Source organism: Barbus barbus, assembly GCF_936440315.1.
Source record: "Barbus barbus genome assembly, chromosome: 29".
NCBI classification, from domain to species: Eukaryota; Metazoa; Chordata; class Actinopteri; order Cypriniformes; family Cyprinidae; genus Barbus; species Barbus barbus.
In genome coordinates, this window is record NC_136757.1 from 20,741,403 (window position 1) to 20,760,108 (window position 18,706).

Genomic DNA, 18,706 nt, shown 5'->3' on the forward strand with positions numbered 1-18,706 from the left:
GCAAATGCATTAGGGCTTTAGATTCAAACCATTTGGAGTCTCATAAATTTGATGTCAGAAGTGTTTCTGAAAGCATGGAAACTGATCTATATGAGCAGCAACTGATCCATAATGAGCAAAGGTTATTATAATTAACTAAAACTAAAACCTTTAAAAAATGTGTTAATTCAGATATAATAACTTGATTTAACTTCATGTAGCCCATTAAAAAGAACTAAAACTAAATAAAAACTTAAAAATAAAATAATCATAAAAATGACAAAAACACAAAACTAAATTACTAAAATGAAAACGCAAAATATAATTAAAAACAAATTAATTTAAATAAAGCATTACTAAAACTAATAGTATCTCAGTGATACTAAAATAACACTGGTCTACAGAGACAATATTATACATTGCTGTCCAATAAAAAAATCTCATTTGTAATTCTAAATTGTTTTTCATTCTTTTTTTATTCATTTTTTAATCAGACTTTGCAGACGCAGTTTATATATTTAAAGAGGGACTTTATATTTATATACATGTTGTAAATGCCACATATGGCCATTCCACTAAATGCACTGCAATGCCTTAATAATTATAATGTGAAATTTCTGTGACAAAATAACATTTTAACGAGCATTAAGGCTAATATTACAACACAAAACCTGGTGGTCTTGTCATTGCATGATATAGTTAACCTATCGTCTGCTTTTACAATTCAGCTTTATTACTTTCCCGCGCCTGAATATGTAACTGTTATGCAGCTTACCTTCAAAACTTTAGTATGGTGTTGCCTCGCATTAAGTGCAAAAATAGTGAATGGTAATTCATTAGCCGGCCTATTTATTCTAGAGACCTTGTCTCTACGCGCACCTGTGCATTAGAGAGTAGGTCGCTCTAATCCTCTGCTGGCCTCAGCTTCAAAGTAGCATGTAAATGATGTTGCCATAGAGACGCTGTCTTGGCAGCGCGCGCATGCGCAGACTATTTGTAAATGTAGAAGGGAGATCCAGCCAGATTTTATCTGTGATACAGTTAGTGGAAAAAACAATAAGATACAACAAAGGATACTTTGGTTTGTTTGGCAAAATCGTTATGAATAAACAATGAAAGTGCATGTCCTTAAATAAGGTGACGTAAGCAAAGAAATAATTTTCTACGTCTATTAATTGTACTTATGCTTTGGCAATATTAGAATTTTTAACAGCCATACCAATAAAGTTTTGCTGACCCCGACACTTTCCTGGATTTCACGTTCTTGTAAAGAATCTTGTCAACAACACTAGCACAAGGACAACAATTTTTGTGCATTAATATTATAATAATATTAATAATATTTAAAAGCTATTTATAACAGGACAGAGCGTGAAAAATAACCTTAAGATCCTGGTACTACATTATTAAAATATTTCTTATTTTTATTATCTCGGAAGTATCACGAATAGCTCGCATTTTCACGTTTATGGTAAATGTAGTCCCTACTAGATTAAATAAAACACAGTTCATAGGAGAAAAACTCGATTTCCCATAATACACCTCGACTCGCATATAAAAGTCACGACACGCCTCCGCGAGCAGAACTTTTGGAGAAGCTACGTGCAAAACTGTATATAGTTAATTTACACCCATTTATAAGTTAAGTGACGTACGGATCTTCTTATGATCCTCTTATCAACTGGCAGCTCGTGGACCGATACAGTTGTTGTCGCTCAGTAGATAAAATGACTTCTATAGCTTTGTGCACAATAAACAGCTCAGCGAGATCAATAGCAAGACTGTGCCAAGTGTCCCGCTCTGCGCATGGTACGGCTGATGTCCACTCTTTCGTAGCCCGTTACTCTACCCTCCGTAAATGTGCCTTTCTTCCGGGAGGAAAATGGTCATTCATAAGAGCAGGAACGAGACAGATATCTCAAGCGTCGCCGGGGAGGATCTCACTCGGACGGTACGGTAAAGGTGTATTTCTGGCTGCTGGGGCAGCAGCTGTCACCGGGGTCCTGACGGCAGGTGTAAGTCACTTTCAGCGGGCCGAGATGGCAACGAAGATATCCATGATTGAAGAAGAAGAGGGGAATATACGGGAGAGATCCAAGTCGTTCATGTCTCTACCAGTCACTGACATCAAGGTCTTAGAGCAGAGGAAAGACGCGATGTCTACGAGAATGGAGATGCTCATCATGGAGACACAGGCTGCATTCTGTAGAGCCCTTGAGGAGGTGGATGGAGGCTCGTTCAGGGTGGACAGATGGAGTAGGAAGGAAGGTTAGCTCATTTCTGCTGCCATACTTCACTAATATAACGTTTAACTTTTTTATTGATTTATAATGATATTCTCTATGTGTGTTTCATTTAAAAACATTTTCAGTGATGCTATGAATAAAACATAAAATATGTTTACCATAACATAACTAGTGGAACACAAGGCTTAGATAAAGTAGAGCAAACATGATGGTCCAAAGTCCTAATTTATGTTTGGGTCTGTTACAGGTATATGGGGGCCCATTTCCACCACATAAGTGAAAAAAAAAAAAAAATCACATTTTGGTAAACAATAAGTAGACGAGTAGACATTTTGGTGAAGGTATACGTTTTTATAACATAACTTTGACTTTATATATAATAATTTCGACTTTTTTTATCATTTGACTTTGTCACACAATTATCTCATAATTTCAACTTTTTCTGTCACAATTATCACTCTAATTATTTTGACTCTTTGTCGTGATTTTTTTGTTGTAATTTCTACTTTTTATCTTATGTCTCATTTTTATGTCATAACTGTTTGTCTTAATTTTAACAGTTTGTCATCATTTCTACTTTTTAATACCTTAATTATGCCGTATAAGTTCCCAGATGGCATACTATGCACCTATACGATGCTCTACCATCTCTCTATGAATTTTATAAGGTCATTTTGACATCCAACATCAAAATCAGAAATGGACTTCCATAGCTTATAAAAAAAACCTTTCCAAATGTTCCTTTTAAAACCATAATGTAATTGTTAAAGTGTCAGGCTTATTTCAAAACATTTTATTTTGAGATAATTGACTTAATTGATGCATCTTAGGTTTTTATTGTTGCATTCTAATTATTATTAAGCTGTCAATGTGACAAAGATGTGTGCTTTATGATTATTTATACTACGGGGCCGTTGAATGCTTGAATCTGATTGGCTGACGAACGTTCTGAGGTGTGCAATTATTTTCAGGGAAACGCACGGCGAACGTAGTTCCAGGCAGCTTTCTTGACCGCATTACAGTTCCATATCACTTCGCATCGTTGTCAGCGCTGCCCTGACGATTTTTTCAGTTAGCCTAGTGTAGCAACTTAAAGGCTACACATGACATTTCTCACTAGCGAGGTAATAACAGCGCTGCATTTTAAAGCAGACTTACAGTTTAGAGACGGTGCTTCAGAACACTGTTGAGGGACACACAGAGGTAGCCTAATTCATACAAGCTCTCTCTCTCTCTCTCTCTCTCTCTCTCTCTCTCTGTTTCTCTTTCTCTGTGTCTCTGTCTCTCTCGCTCTCTTTCTAATAACTTCATTATTAACTGCATTAGTCTGCTATCAACGGCTCAAGCCTCCATTGCCAGCTTTAAAATGACGTTTTGGAACTAGCAAAAGAGTCGTTGGATGAGATGCGGAAGAAATAATCCTACTCACAATAGCGATTTAAGTAGAAAAACCGGACGAATCCCTTGAAATATATAATCTGATCGATGTCTTGAGGTGTGGCAACCGTAGTATAAGTGGAATAATTGACTCCGGACCGTTGAATTATTAGAAAAATAATGCACACCCGAGGTGGTGATGCGGCCACGACGCGAAGCGGAGTGGCCGTTACACCTCGGGTGTGCATTATTTTTCTAATAATTCAACGGTCCGTCGTCAATTATTCCTTACATAATATAACAATCTGCTATATAAAGTTAATTGTTCCATTGATCAGTGATTCCCAACAAGACGTTGGAAAGATTTAGATTTTGCTTTAAGCTATAAAACCAAAACATTCATACATTAAATATTAGCTAGAAGATTTGTGCTGGTGTTACATTGTAACAAAGCCATTTGTATGTTTCTCTTGTGTCTAATAAAGGTGGTGGTGGCATCAGCTGTGTGATGCAAGATGGGAAGGTTTTTGAGAAAGCGGGTGTGAACGTGTCTGTAGTGTTTGGGAACCTCACTGAAGAAGCCGCCAAGCAAATGCGCAGCCGTGGAAAAGTTCTGAAAGGGAAAGATGGTGAGAGACTGACTTCCTATTTCGAGGTGAATGCAGAGTGTGACTGAAACCAGTTCCGTATATCTTTAGTTCTACTTCTAGCTTTTAATTTCGGAATTAGTTTGAACCGTCAGTGGTCTTAAGGCGTTTACTGTGACGATTTGTCATGTCTTATGGAATTGAGGGTGATTGAGAGAACGTGACTTGATGCTTAATTTATTGTTTTTACAGTTTAACACTTTCTCTGTGTTCCAGGGAAGCTGCCGTTCTGTGCTATGGGCGTGAGTTCAGTCATACACCCAAAAAACCCCCACATTCCCACAGTGCACTTTAACTACAGATACTTTGAGATTGAGGAAGCAGACGGTGAGTGTTCTTGCCAAGTCTTTCGAGGCCGTGAGAAGAGAGATGTTGTTATCTGTGACCACCACCCATCACGTTCTCTATCTATCTCACTCCTTGTCACAGGCACAAAGCAGTGGTGGTTTGGTGGAGGAACGGATCTCACTCCTATTTATATTGATTTGGAAGATGCCACCCATTTCCACAAGACTCTGAAGGAAGCATGTGACAAGCACCATCCTAAGTATTACCCAGACTTCAAAAAGTGGTAGGAATCTCATTACGGTTGTGTAAATGGGGTGTGTTACAGCTGTTATGGGTGTGAGGATGTGTGTTGTGGATGAGCGTTTATCTTCTGGGTGGATTTTAACTGTTCAGCATTGATAAGGTTTCCCATTATTTTCAGCAGCTATTGTTTTGTTTTGTTTTTTGTGAGTTAACACTTTTTAACACACTTTTCAGTTTATCATGAATGAGACAGATGCTCATTTGACCCTTAAATGCGTGAATGTTTCGCCAATCACTATTACATATTGGGGTCTTTAGCGACCCGGACATATATATCCAGCACGGATGGATCTCTAACTGCTGCAATAGCAAAAAACTCTCTTGATATTTTAAGAACAATTACAGAAGAATAAAATAAAGCATATTTCATTACCATTTGAATCTTGGTAGATTCAAGAGATTCAAGAGTTTTATTCGTCACATACACAATTATACAGAGTATAACCAGCAGTGAAATGTAGGTCAGGTCCGCTCCAAGGACAGTGCAATTATAAAGTATACAAATATTAAGAGAAGAAAAGTAGAAAAAAATAAAATAAAAAGAATAAAATAAAAAGATAGATAAAAAAATATAAATATAAATGTGCAGGTCAGTATGTTGTTGACTTAAATAGTACTAAGAGGAATGTGCAAAATAATGTGCAAAAAAGTTGTACAGGGTATATAATAGCAGCAATATGAGGTAGAGAAAAATTATGAATAGCTTATTGATATGGTGATATTTACATGGAGTCAAGTGATGTTATGACACAGAGTTAGAGTTTAGGCGCCTGATGGCCTGGGGGAAGAAGCTCCTCCTAAGTCTCTCAATTTTTGCCATCAGGCTACGGAAGCGCTTACCAGATGGAAGCAAAGTGAATAGTCGGTTACCAGGGTGATTTGAGTCCTTGATTATTTTGACAGCTCTATTTTTGCAGCGTTTGAGGTAGATGTCCTGCAGAGAGGGGAGAGCAGACCCTGAGATGCGCTCAGCTAAGCGCACAACTCTCTGTAGTGCTTTGCAGTCCTGATTGGAGCTGTTTCCATACCACACTGAGATGCACTGAGTCAATACACTTTCTATGGTCCCTGAATAGAAAGTTTTCAGGATTGCTGGTGAGACCCTGAATTTCCTCAGCTGTCGCAGATGGTACAGTCTTTGCCTGGCTTTCTTTACCTGAGTTTGGATGTGTGTAGTCCAAGTCAGGTTCTCGGAGATGTTTACACCGAGGTACTTGAAGCTACTCACCCTCTCCACAGGGGCCCCACTGATCATAAGAGGTGTGTAGGGCTGCTGCTGTCTCTTCCTGAAGTCCATGATCAGCTCTTTAGTTTTGCTCACATTCAGAGAGAGACAGTTGTCCTGGCACCATGATGTGAGTCTCTCTACCTCGTCCAAGTATGCGGTCTCATCGTTGTTGGAGATGAGGCCCAGAACCACAGTATCATCAGCGAATTTGACAATAGATGTGGAGCTGTGGGATGGTAGGGTTCAATTTGAGCAGATGATTGTACCATCGCCGTCATCGTCATAGGGCACTTCCACAGTACATTCAGCATCTGACTCATATTCGCGATCTCAAACATATTCGCAAAACTACCATTTTCAGTGACTTCAAAATCAATAGTTTGATCGCTGGCAGATTATTCACCACATCCACCATCAAATGACAGTTACATTTGGATTTTATGGCATTCCTCTGCAGTACAGCCATTCAAACCAGTTCAATTTTTGCTTATTTTAATAATTTTTTATTCCTGCGGTCAGTACCACCGCTCCCTATATGCAGAGTACGCAGTTTGCGTAGGGCACCGACTCCCAGGGGGGCACCATCCCAGTTGCTCAACAAAAAAAAAAGAAACGCCATTCATTCACGACCGCTCGCACATCATGTTTGCGGCTGAATGCAAATGATCATAATTGATGGACAACTTGTCTATGCCCGTGAAAAGACAACAGCAATCCAGTACCGAGAAAAAAAAAAAAAAAAAGAGATGAAAACGAAGCCCGTGCATCACTTTCAGGTAGGCTACATTCATAAGCCTGTGAAACTTTTTTGGCTGTTGACGTAATAGCTAATTTCACCACCACCAACGCATCTAATATTCTCTCTGAGTTTCCATGTTCCCTTACGAAAATTAACCATTGTTTTAACACTGATAAAAACCAAAAATCATGATTCTTGTAGCCATGGTAACCGCAAATTAACCATGGTTTTGTTACTTCAAATAATAATTTACAAAGAAGTAGATAATATTTTTGTGGTTATAAAAAGACCTAAGCCAACAACAGCCTTTAAAATGACTTAAAATGCATTATATAAAACAATAAGGCAATAATGATTAATTAATAATTATGGTTTCATTGAATAACACTGTTAAAATACATAATATAATACAAAATAAATTTATGTACATTACATGTTATTACAAATGCCTGCAAAGGGAGCCAAAGACCTGGTAATTGCTGTTGTTACACTTACAGGACGATCAAAGCCTTGTTTAATAGGCTATTGACCAAACATTTAATTCAAATGTCCCCTTAATCTTTAATTTTTGGCCACCTTTTGGTATAGATGACACAGCCTGTATAATATCTTCAACAAAAAACATGTGGACATCACAACCCTTACAAAAATGAACTGTGGTTTTATCGTAGTAATACTGCTTAATTTTCTTTTGCGTGATTTCTGAATGCTTGAGTCTATAAAAGCAATCAGACAACTGTATTAATAAAATCATAGCCAGGTAACTGTCCAGAGCTACAATTGTAATTTGTAAATAATACAATTTAATTACTATTTATTTATTTACTTTTATATTTTATTAAAGTTCTATTTTGAACCCTATAGTAGGTGTTTTTTCTTAGTTTTTTTTACTTCCATAATATTTGAGAGAGGGGGCACAACAATACAATCCTGCTTAGGGCACCCATTTGGCCAGCAGCAGCGGTGATTATGAGCGAAAAGTCACGTCATTATTGTCTATTAAACAGTGCCATCTCGAGGAATAAAGGTGAATTGCATGCATTGAGTCATCAGATATTTGAATATTTTTTGTGCAGAAAAAATTTACACACTAATACACACCTCGGGTCTCAAGCGACCTTATACACTTTTTATAAAAAATTAATCGGAAAACTGACATCCTTTGTCATTAAATTTTATTAGTTTTGTCTTGTTATATTGTGTATAATGAATAGATTGAGGAATACTAAGAAAGTTGATGTGGAATGATGTGGAAGGGAGAGGGTAGTGAATGACGTCCCGGGTCGCTAAAGACCCGAGGTATACATTTAAGGGTTAAAAGACAAAGTCTTTAAAATCATTGATTGCTAGTACTTAATTTTGGTATTTTATTTTATATATTTTTTGTATTTAATTTGATTAAATCTGTGATTAAATAGATTTTCTCATTAAATATTAGATTAGCACCAGTATTTTCTTTTTCTCTCAAGGTGTGACAATTACTTCTACATCCGTCACCGAGGGGAAACGAGAGGCATCGGTGGGATCTTTTTTGATGATTTGGATTCCCCCAATCAGGAGGAGGCCTTTAATTTTGTGAAGAGCTGCGCTAAAACTGTGGTGCCTTGTTACTTGCCTATTGTAAACAAACATCTAAACGACTCCTTCACCCCTGAGGAGAAGGACTGGCAGCAAGTCAGGAGAGGCAGGTTGGTTAAAGAGGGAGTCCATACTGATGTAGAGTGATTTATTTATTTTTATATATATATATATGTATATATATGTATATAAATATATTAGTGCTGTCAACTGATTAATCGCATCCAAAATAAAAGTTTTTGTTTACATAATATACGTGTGTGTACTGTGTATATTTATTATGTATATATAAATACACAAACATGCATGTATATATTTCAGAAAAATGTTATTTTTATAAATTCAATATATTTATTTATAATATAATTATATGAATATAAATATAGACATGTAAATATTTTCTAAATATATACTGTATGTGTGTGTATTCATATATACATAATAAATATATGCAGTACACACACATATATTATGCAAACAAAAACTTTTATTTTAAATGTGATTAATCGCGATTAATCGTTTGACAGCCCAAAAATATATATTTATTGATTTATAGTATAATGCTGAAAAAATATTATATTGCCAGCATCATACAGACCTACATATGGAAAAATATTTTAAAATATGCACAAACAATAAAACTACTATCTTATGTGAATTCAGATGGTCTTAAGTCTAGTTAAATTTCTAAAACAACTCAATATTAATAATATTCAATAGTCATCATTATTCTATATTTTATTACTACATTTGTAGTTGATGTTTGTCGTATAATATGTTTGTAATATATAAGTGTTCAGCAGCTAACCAAACTCTCTGTGTCTTTTAGATATGTGGAATTTAATTTAGTGTATGACAGAGGGGTGAAATTCGGCCTGGCCACACCTGGGTCTCGCATCGAGAGCATCCTGATGTCCCTACCACTAACTGCTAGGTAAAGGACTTTGTATCCATTTTAGCTTTTATGACATTTTTTTACTTATATAATTTTAATATTAAATGTTACATTTTTTTTAAACAATTTTTACATGTTTTCCCTGAGACTCCACTTGTAACACAAGTAAAAGTTTTTCCACACCAAACAGATTTTCACAACCATTTCCAAAAATGAGCTCATATGATAACCTCAAACAATAAAGGAAAATGGGATTCCTCATGATATAACCCTTTTAAAAACTCACAGTAATGTTTTTAAGTAAACTTCTTTCTTTAGAGTCTTTTTTAAACTGTCTTTATTGTATTAATCTGTTGCTTAATATTACTAACTCACTAGCCATAAATGTTTCATTTCAGGTGGGAGTACATGCATGAGCCCACAAAAGGCACTAAGGAAGCCAAGATGCTGGAGGTCTTACGGAACCGTAAAGAATGGATCTGATTGAGAAGACCAGTTTAACTAGTCATCAATATTGGGATTATTGGATGGGAATTGTGAAAATGGTGGATGGGTTTTTCTCTGGATTAGCTCAGTGATACCAAACATATCGGCAACTTCAATAAGTACAACATTCGCTAAAATAGAAAATCAGCTTCTCAGACAGGACACATTGTCATCATTTGACTCCTTGTATTTGCTGACTGACTGCAGCACTGCACGATTACTGGCTTGGCTGTAATGAACTCTCTATCACTGCCATCGGCTGTATGGATCCACTGGAGATGCAGTGTTTACTCCTGTGACTGTTACTTAGTTACAGCTTTGTTTCTGCTTGCACTGCTTTAATCATGACTACTGGTGTATTCGAAACCTGTAATGGCTTTGGTATGCTGTTTTCGAATGGATGTGTTAATCACGTATGTCTAAAGGGTCATGTTTACCATGTGCTGATGCAAGCACCATGCCATTACTGCTTTTCTTACCCTGTTAATTTTTTTGTGCCTCACTTCAAGGTTGTTTTGTGTCCTGTCATGTGCTAACATATCTTTATCCTTGTTTTGTTTTTTTACAGACATTAAAATAGGAATCAGAATTAGGAGTATTCTCAGGATATTATAATGTTGATATTCTGTGTATTACGAAAAAAATAAAGTTTATATGTGGGTTAATCTGGTGTACTGATAAATCTGGTCAATAAAGTAGTATAGGTGTTCATAAACCTAAAAAATATTCAGTACTGAGATGTTATTAATAGCTTTTCCTGATATTAAATCTGCATGGTTTGTGTTCAAGTTTATATTAGGCATCATTAATAATATTCATCTTGTCTCCAAGGCAACAGAACAAACTTTGTCACTTTAGCATGTGAATCTGCTAGCGAAGTTAATAAGTTATGACAGAACTACCTGTGTGCTTGTTTGCATTTAACATTAATGGGTGTGTTGAAATTACACTTAAATTTAAAGCAAGTCCATTAAATCTGTAGTTTGCAACCTGTATGGATTTGTTCAATTTAAAAGAGAATACTGTAAGACGTTTTATATATATATTAGATATTTATAATATGGTCATAATAATAATTGTCATACAAAAACGGAGCATGGCAAATTATGATAAACTTCATACATTATGTATACATACACTTTGTTTTTAAAAGTCTCATGCTACCAGTAATGTGAATTATTACAATTTACAATGAAAAACAAATTTAATTTCATATATTCAAAGTCTCTAAGACTTTTTAAGGGTATTCTATAGTCTTTGATATATTTGACAAGCATTCCTGTGACAGCAAAGCTGAATTTTCAGCAGCCATTACTAACATTAATCATTGTAATATGATTTGTTACTCAAGAAATTCTCTGTATTATCACTGTTGAGAACATTTGTGCTGCTTAATATTTTTGTGGAAACAATGATACATTTTTTTTATTTTTTATAATACAATTAAACAGTCATTGAAACAATTTTTAAGTCTTCATTGTCAATTCTCAATTCTCTGTCTTTGTTGAATAAATATATATATATATATTTATATGTAGTGTATAAGAACAAAGTCAGAGGAGCGAGGGCCAAAAAAAACTTTTATTACAAATAAAAGTCAAGCTCAATCATTACTAAAAATGACATTTGTTCTTAATACATTCATATATACACATTATCTATCTCTGAGTAAGGCTTAAGCAATAAACACCACCACAATCACGCTTAACTACGACAGAAATATCAGCCTGCACATGTACAGCAACATCAAAGTCTGCCGAACCTGTAACATCATCACTGTATTTCAAATGACAGTAGTCTTATTTCACATTACCTTTAAAATCACAAACTATTTTAGGCAAAGTGAGACTGTTTTGATTTTCACAAAGCTTTCTTGAGTTAGTGCTGGTGATGGAGTTTCTTGCATATTTATGTCAGCTGAGCATGTTGTTGATGAACTGAGAATATAAACTGTAGAAAGCCAAGAAGATAAACAAAACAGCATTTGCCAATTTTTCTTTAGTAATTTATCACATCTTACACATCAATTAATATTCCTTTACACATCAATTAATATTTCTTTACAAAGAGCAGTCGGTGCTCTAAAAAGTGCATTCACTCATAGTTCCTGAATCAGTACAAATGCTTTGACTTTTCCATTATGTTCTCTTTCCTTCATAACCACACACACACACACAGACCCATAAACACACACTTTCCTGATATTTAATACTGAATATTTCCTTGTTGAATTTTCCTTCTAATTTTTTAAGGGACTAGGACAGCTTGTTCTCATAATTTGATCCTAATCTGAAACTCTCCTGGTTTTTGTTTAGTGTTGCTGGGCCTGACGTGAAAACTAGACTCTGAGTAAGAAACCAGGAATAAATGGTATGAGGTAAACGGTGTCCGCTTGCTGTTAAACACACAATACAAGCCCAACCTGATAGTTAGTGTCAAATATCCAAAGTTGTTTTTTTAACAGTCTGAAGAGACATTTTCAAGGAAAAATCAGTAACACTTTACCTGAAGTGCATATATATATATATATATATATATATATATATACACACATTAAAATCCACTATATGATCTCATGAATAATTGTAACCACAATACTTACCTATTCATTGTTACACTTTTTGGAAAATATTATGCATTAAAACACATGATAAACAACCAATTTTAAATGTAACAAGGAATCTGCAAATATTATAATGCATTTTAACTTGGGTTACAATTATTTATAAAAATACAGAATGCTTTACAATGTACATTATGAATACCTTTATAATATAATAAAAGGTGTCAGGTTAAAGCGTTAAAGTCATTTGTCGTGGGAGGAGAGTTATGCTTTGTAGCACACTCTATTTATAGTGTTACTCCGTTGCCACTAACACTTGCATTGTAAATGCAAACATACCGCAATTCTGACCTAAAACCACAGTGAAAGCAAAAGGGTTGAATCGAACTACTGTTTCAAACTATCAAACCATGTGTAAAGACAGCCTTCAACACATTCAAAATATACCAGAATTCAGTTAAAAACAACCAGCATGGTAAAGGTAGTCATAATTGTTATTTCTCGACATTAGAGAAAAAAAAACCTAAACCAAATCTAAAAGTCTGCGCACAGCTCAACTCAGCTGCACACAAAAAGCATGCTTCTTGCTCCTTATTAATTACCTCCACAATGGACAATTCATCTCGCTTGTCCTAGAACTCCCAGTTTGGGATGCTTAATATGCCCGTTTAATCCTTGGCCACATTAGTGGAAAGAAAAATCAACACAATATTAATATTTCATTGAGGCTGTGAGTCCAGTGAATAGTGACGTCTATGCAATTCTATAGAAATAAGATGGTTATTGATAAAGGTTACAATGAACGTTGAAGTACAGAATGTCAGTAAACATTAAAATTGACAACTTCCTGAAAATATTGTGCATTTTTTTTCCTCTGAAACTGCTTACACTTAATTTTTTTTTAGTTGTCCCATGAGAGGCCACAACTGACCAAATATTCAGTTCATTTCTAAGATGTTCTGACACTCATAAGACTTACTAACTTGGAAGAATGTCTAATGACATTACAGTACTTTGTCATTGGATTTGGGCTTGGATTAGGTTTTATGCTGTTATGAGTTCTACGAAAATCTCTGAAATCAAAGCAATTCAATGTTTAACAACGTAACGGTACCAAAGACTATAGAATACCCAAGATGTGTCACTCGTATAGTTTTGACGTATGGGGAAAAATGCAACGCTCAATATGGCCGCTCAATACTTGCATGCTCGAGAGGGGTTTCAAAGATGGCTGCCGAGTGACATGACTTGTCTTAAAGAGACTTTGATGGTACTAAGAATAATGTTATTGCATAAGTTGTTTTCTCTTCAAATCAAGTAAAGAAGTTTAGCTGTTATGCTAGTGCTGGAGTTGAAGAGCCTGTATTTGTAGTAGTGAAGTTGTAAAAAAATACTTTTAGTACTTAAAAATAAACGGCCAAAGCATGTTCAAATCTCGCAAAAACATTAGCTATAAAAGAGAAGAGAGACACAGTGAGTAAGGAATGACAGGGTTTACAGTATTGGTATCAAAATGCATCCCTACATGAGGCTGGATAGCATGCCTAGAGGATCCGTCACTTTCCCTGGGAGATGATAACCGTGTTACCGTGGTTACTGATGATGTCTTCGTATTGTGGTGGAGGCTCTGCTTCAATCTGTATATCTGTATGGCCCACAGCTTCCTCGTATGAAGGGGGAGGGTCACCCCGACTGCCCCGCCCAGGTGTGAGGTCAGCGCCTGGGTAAGCAGGGCTACTGTGGGCACTGATCTCTGAGTGAGGACTGATGTCAGGATGGTAGTCCCGACCCCACTGGTCCATTGACACCACTGATAGGGTTGTGTCTCTTTGTGGGCGCCCAATGGCAGGACTCTGCTGGGATCTTTTGTGTGAGTGGCATCTCCAAACTGTGATGGAAACCGCAGCAATGAGCAGCAAAACCAGCAGCAGGGGTAAGATCAGGTACAGGGAATGAACGCCACCGGCGATGGACTCCAGTCCTCCAGGCCTGGGGCTGCTTTCACGCTGGTACTCCTCCCAGAATCGCCTCTGTAAGGGTGAAAAAACACAATTAGTTAAGGACAGTGTCTGCATAAACATAAATAATAAGCAAAGGACAACAAAGTCGTTTGTATTGAAAACAAAAACCACACCCTCCTCAATGTCATCAAGACCGATAATCAAGACTTAGCACACCAACACAAAGCAATGACTGTGCACCACAGAACTGACCTGAAAATGCATTTTGAACAACAATTCAGTTCCTGAATTTGAATTAAAATAGCAAACTGATGTAGAATTGCATTTCAAAACATTTCAGAATGTAGGAAGTATAAATAAATTAATTAAATTCAAAAAGAAATGGAGAAAATAAATTTTTTACTAATAAAGCAAAGTTTGTTAAGGCAAACTTTGAATCTTGACTTTTTTGAAGAAAGTTCAAAAAGCCCTGAAGTTTGAAGGACGAATGGACAGAGAGAATGACAGACAAATTGAAATGAGACCTTATAGAAATTTGCATTCAGTTTTTCTATTTAAATTAACATTTGTGGACAAGGGTGGAAGAATACTTCATTGTCCAGAATGTTTTACATTTGTTACAATTTAGTACATTCTTCTTCCAATTCCAATCACAATTCATGATTCAAAAAGAACCCTGAAAGCCTGAGCCTGAGATTATACACCAAAATAAAATCTTGATGGTTTAACGTTTGAAAATGAAGAAATAAAGAGTGCCATATTTGTGACCCTGGACCACAAAACCAGTCATGAGGGTCAATTTTTCAAAATTTAGATTTATACATCAAGCTTTCCATTGATGTATGGTTTGTTAGGATCGGACAATATTTGGCTGAGATACAACTATTTGAAAATCTGGAATCTGAGGATGCAAAAAAATCCAAATATTGAGAAAATTGCCTTTAAAGTTGTCCAAATGAAGTTCTTAGCAATGCATATTACTATCAAAAAATAAGTTTTGATATATTTACAGTAGGAAATTTACAAAATATCTTTATGGAACATGATCTTTACTTAATGTCCCAATGATTTTTGTCATAAAAGAAAAATCAATAATTTTGACCCATGCAATGTATTTTTGGCTATTGCTACAAATATACCTCAGTGACTTAAGACTGGTTTTGTGGTCTAAGGTCACATATATTAATCTTGTAATTTTAAAGTTTTACTATAAAATAAATTTACTGTTGTATTATTTTTCTTAAATTATTTAATTTCATATTTTTATTTAATACAAATAATAATCACAATATTAATAATTATATTCACAATTATTATCAAAACCATTTTTGGCCAAATGTGCATCTACAAACAAGCACATCAAACCTGTAGTGATTATTATTTTTTTTTTTATCTCAATCGTCAGAGAGAAAAACAAACTATATTTGTTTAACACATAACTATATTTTTCTCCCAAATCATGCAGCCCTACCCTGGACTCAACAAGTGCACACATTACGTAAAAACATACTGACGTTATCACTGTTCTTATATTTTGTATAAACAGAACTCACAACATCCTTAATCTGAATGACGCATTATTAACCATCCTGAGAAAATGTGTACCCACTGAGCCTTTCCTGTCGATAATGCTCACTTCCTGCCTAGAGGAAATGCCACGGAGTGGAATGATTGAGAGGAAGTTGTGTTCAAGTTCATGCAAAAACATAAGCACCCATCTACTCCAAACTCACAGTTTTCTCATCATTCTCAAACGCCTCCCTGGCTTCTTCATAACTGCAGATTTCCTCCCTGCATTCTCGCTGGATGTTCCCTTGTTTCATCTCCTCCAAGAAGAAGTTTGCTCTCGGGAGCCTCCGCAGCACCGAGTGTGCGGCATCTGCTGGCAGGAACACTGGCGGAGACACAAACAACAAGCATACAGCACAGAAACAAGGAGGGGGACTGAGTGATTTCTTTTAAATGCCGCTTCCTCCCAGGCACAGGGAGCTTGTGAAAGAGTAGCCTACTGTTCCTCAGCATTGAGAGTGGGAGAAATAAAACAGATGCTATATTGTGATGCATAATTATCTGATTAGGCATGGATTAAATATTAGAAGCACTATTTAGGTCAAGACCCCTGTTGACAATCTGTGACTAATACTAATGGGAAATTACTGACAGAAAGATGCATCACCTTACGTGACAACCATGAGATCACAGACTGGCTCAGCATACACACCCTCTACATATCTAGGCAACGTTAAGAAACACAAAACGGCATCCTTGAAAATATAACAGTCTCTGGCAGAAATAAAAACTATAAAAAGACTCACCGGCTCCCATGATTCCTGCAGCTTTTCAAAGAGGGAAAATGGACCTTGGGAACTACAGAACAGACGACCACATTTAATCAACGACCACCCATTTACAGTAACTTATATCACTTGTGCTCATGCATTTTCACTTTCTCAAAACAAAGTCAAAACAACAGCAATATTCTTGATGGAATTCGGCTACAGAGCGGTGTCCACATGTTAAATCACAATGAACTGCATAAATCTGTCCAAAAACATAAATCATTTTGTATGGCTCAAGGACTGTTAGCTTACTAGCATGTAACGTACAGGACACAGTCAACCATTGTCAGCACACGAATAAAAACAGGTACGTTTTTGACAAGCACAAAACTGTTATTTCACTATACAGAAACGTAAAGCTCCCGCCTCGAAACGTTAAAAAAAACATGATAGGCATACAAAAGTGTTGGTTAATTCAATCCCTATAACGTTACGTGATGAATATCGACTGAGGCTTGTCGATGCGGTTTTATACATAAAAACGGCACAAATTAAAATAACCATCGACGCGCACGAAGCTATATGTTTTGTGTATAATAATTAGAAAAGGCTGCGACTTTAAATTAGATGAACAAAAATAAACAAAAACTGTTTACCCGTTCCACCCAGACGCGTACACCGTTAGTCCCAATGTCCTGATTTGGCGCATGCGCAGTCAGGAGTCAGAATGAACTGGATAGGAACGAACGTGTGAGCCGCTGACTCGGGTTTCGGGTTATGGGGAGTAATTACAGAACAAGATTCCTTCTTTTATAAATCCCTTTTTTTTGTAAATATGTGAGACAGGAAGGAATTTGTAGTGTTTAAATCGGTGTGAATTAAACGCAGTGAATGTGATAAATTTAGTTGTGATGAACAGTTTATTCCGCCGGTCTTAACCGTTGCTTTTTATCTCATCGTTTTTATAAAGGCTATTTTTTTCCATAATTTACATTTTATTTACATTTCAGTGTGTTTCAAGAGTAGCCTACATAGGCTACTATCAAAATGAATCTAGCATAGCTATGGATTTTTTTTTCGTGTAAAAAAGTAAAACAAAATTGTACATATAATCAACTAGCCTAAAAGCAATGAATAAAATGAAATATCCATATTTCAAAAGAAAGTAAAAGAAAATTAAATAATAGGCCTACAGTAATAAAGTAATTAAATTTAAACAAAAGTTATTAAGATAAACAAAAGATGAAGAATGCGTTATAAGTGATGGATATACATTTACTGTCCCTGATATTGTGATGGGCAGACACACGTGCTATCACAGTAATCTTGCTCATTTTCTCTGACGTGTATTAATCAACAGGGATTCACTAAATAAATTTGTGTCTTGTTTAGCTATTATCTTGAATAATGTCTTTTGGGGGGCTATAGAGTTCATTTTCTTCTCTCTCTGATTAGAATCGGCAATCTGAGTTGCCAGAAAGCACAATTGGCCTATGTCTTAAAACACAATTTTATATTCTGTACATAAAGATCGGATAAACCCAGAATTATGCGTATTCACTGACTCAGAGGGGAAAGCTGTTAAATGTGGCTAAGGGTAAAAAATATAATATAAAAAAAATGTGGCTAAGGCAAGCTTGATTTTTGAATATCCAACCTTGACCGACAGGGAACTTTCAACTCTTTCAATTTCTATTGACCTGACTATGAGAGGAGAAAGAGGCGGTCATGTCTTTGCAGTGGAAAAAACAAACAACCTTCAGGCAACTGGAGGCTGCCAGTCTGTTACATTCTGAATGTATTATTCACCTTCGAGGCAAACCAGTATTTTTAACCTGTTAAACAACAATCATCCATTTTAACTCAGAAGGAATTATGTTTCTTTATTCCCAGATGAAAAGCTCATTCATGATGAATTGGAAAGAGTAATTGACTTTGATGTTAATCTTGCTGTGTTAATAATACGCAGTGGAGTTAAGGAAGAATGTGAGTGTAAATCTTGTGAATTGAACAAAGAATGTATTAAGGGTGGTATTTATTTCTGTTACGACTTTTGTTAGCAAGCTGTTGATGGTATTATGAAGTTTCAGGTGTCCCTGTTAACAGACTTTCCAATCATGTAGGCTACAATGCATTC

The 18,706-nt window shown here is 35.8% G+C and overlaps 3 protein-coding genes across 4 annotated transcripts in view; 1 reads left to right on the forward strand and 2 right to left on the reverse strand.

Moving 5' to 3' along the window:
* Positions 1-18,706, reverse strand: part of LOC306849233 (ALK and LTK ligand 1) — a 97,420-nt gene that overhangs the window by 6,290 nt on the left and 72,424 nt on the right. The window lies entirely within an intron of this gene.
* Positions 1,524-11,040, forward strand: LOC306849247 (oxygen-dependent coproporphyrinogen-III oxidase, mitochondrial-like). The gene is made up of 7 exons (XM_079384142.1): positions 1,524-2,247; positions 4,088-4,231; positions 4,466-4,576; positions 4,679-4,820; positions 8,277-8,495; positions 9,215-9,319; positions 9,679-11,040. The coding sequence occupies exons 1-7, from the start codon at positions 1,707-1,709 to the stop codon at positions 9,761-9,763; spliced, it is 1,347 nt and encodes a 448-aa protein (XP_079240268.1). The 5' UTR covers positions 1,524-1,706; the 3' UTR covers positions 9,764-11,040.
* On the reverse strand, positions 13,739-17,286 carry LOC306849526 (transmembrane gamma-carboxyglutamic acid protein 1-like). Its single transcript, XM_079384627.1, has 4 exons — positions 17,226-17,286; positions 16,606-16,657; positions 16,024-16,184; positions 13,739-14,359 (listed from the first exon to the last, which is right to left on the reverse strand). Exons 2-4 carry the CDS (start codon positions 16,613-16,615, stop codon positions 13,886-13,888), a joined length of 645 nt encoding a protein of 214 aa, XP_079240753.1. The 5' UTR covers positions 16,616-16,657; positions 17,226-17,286; the 3' UTR covers positions 13,739-13,885.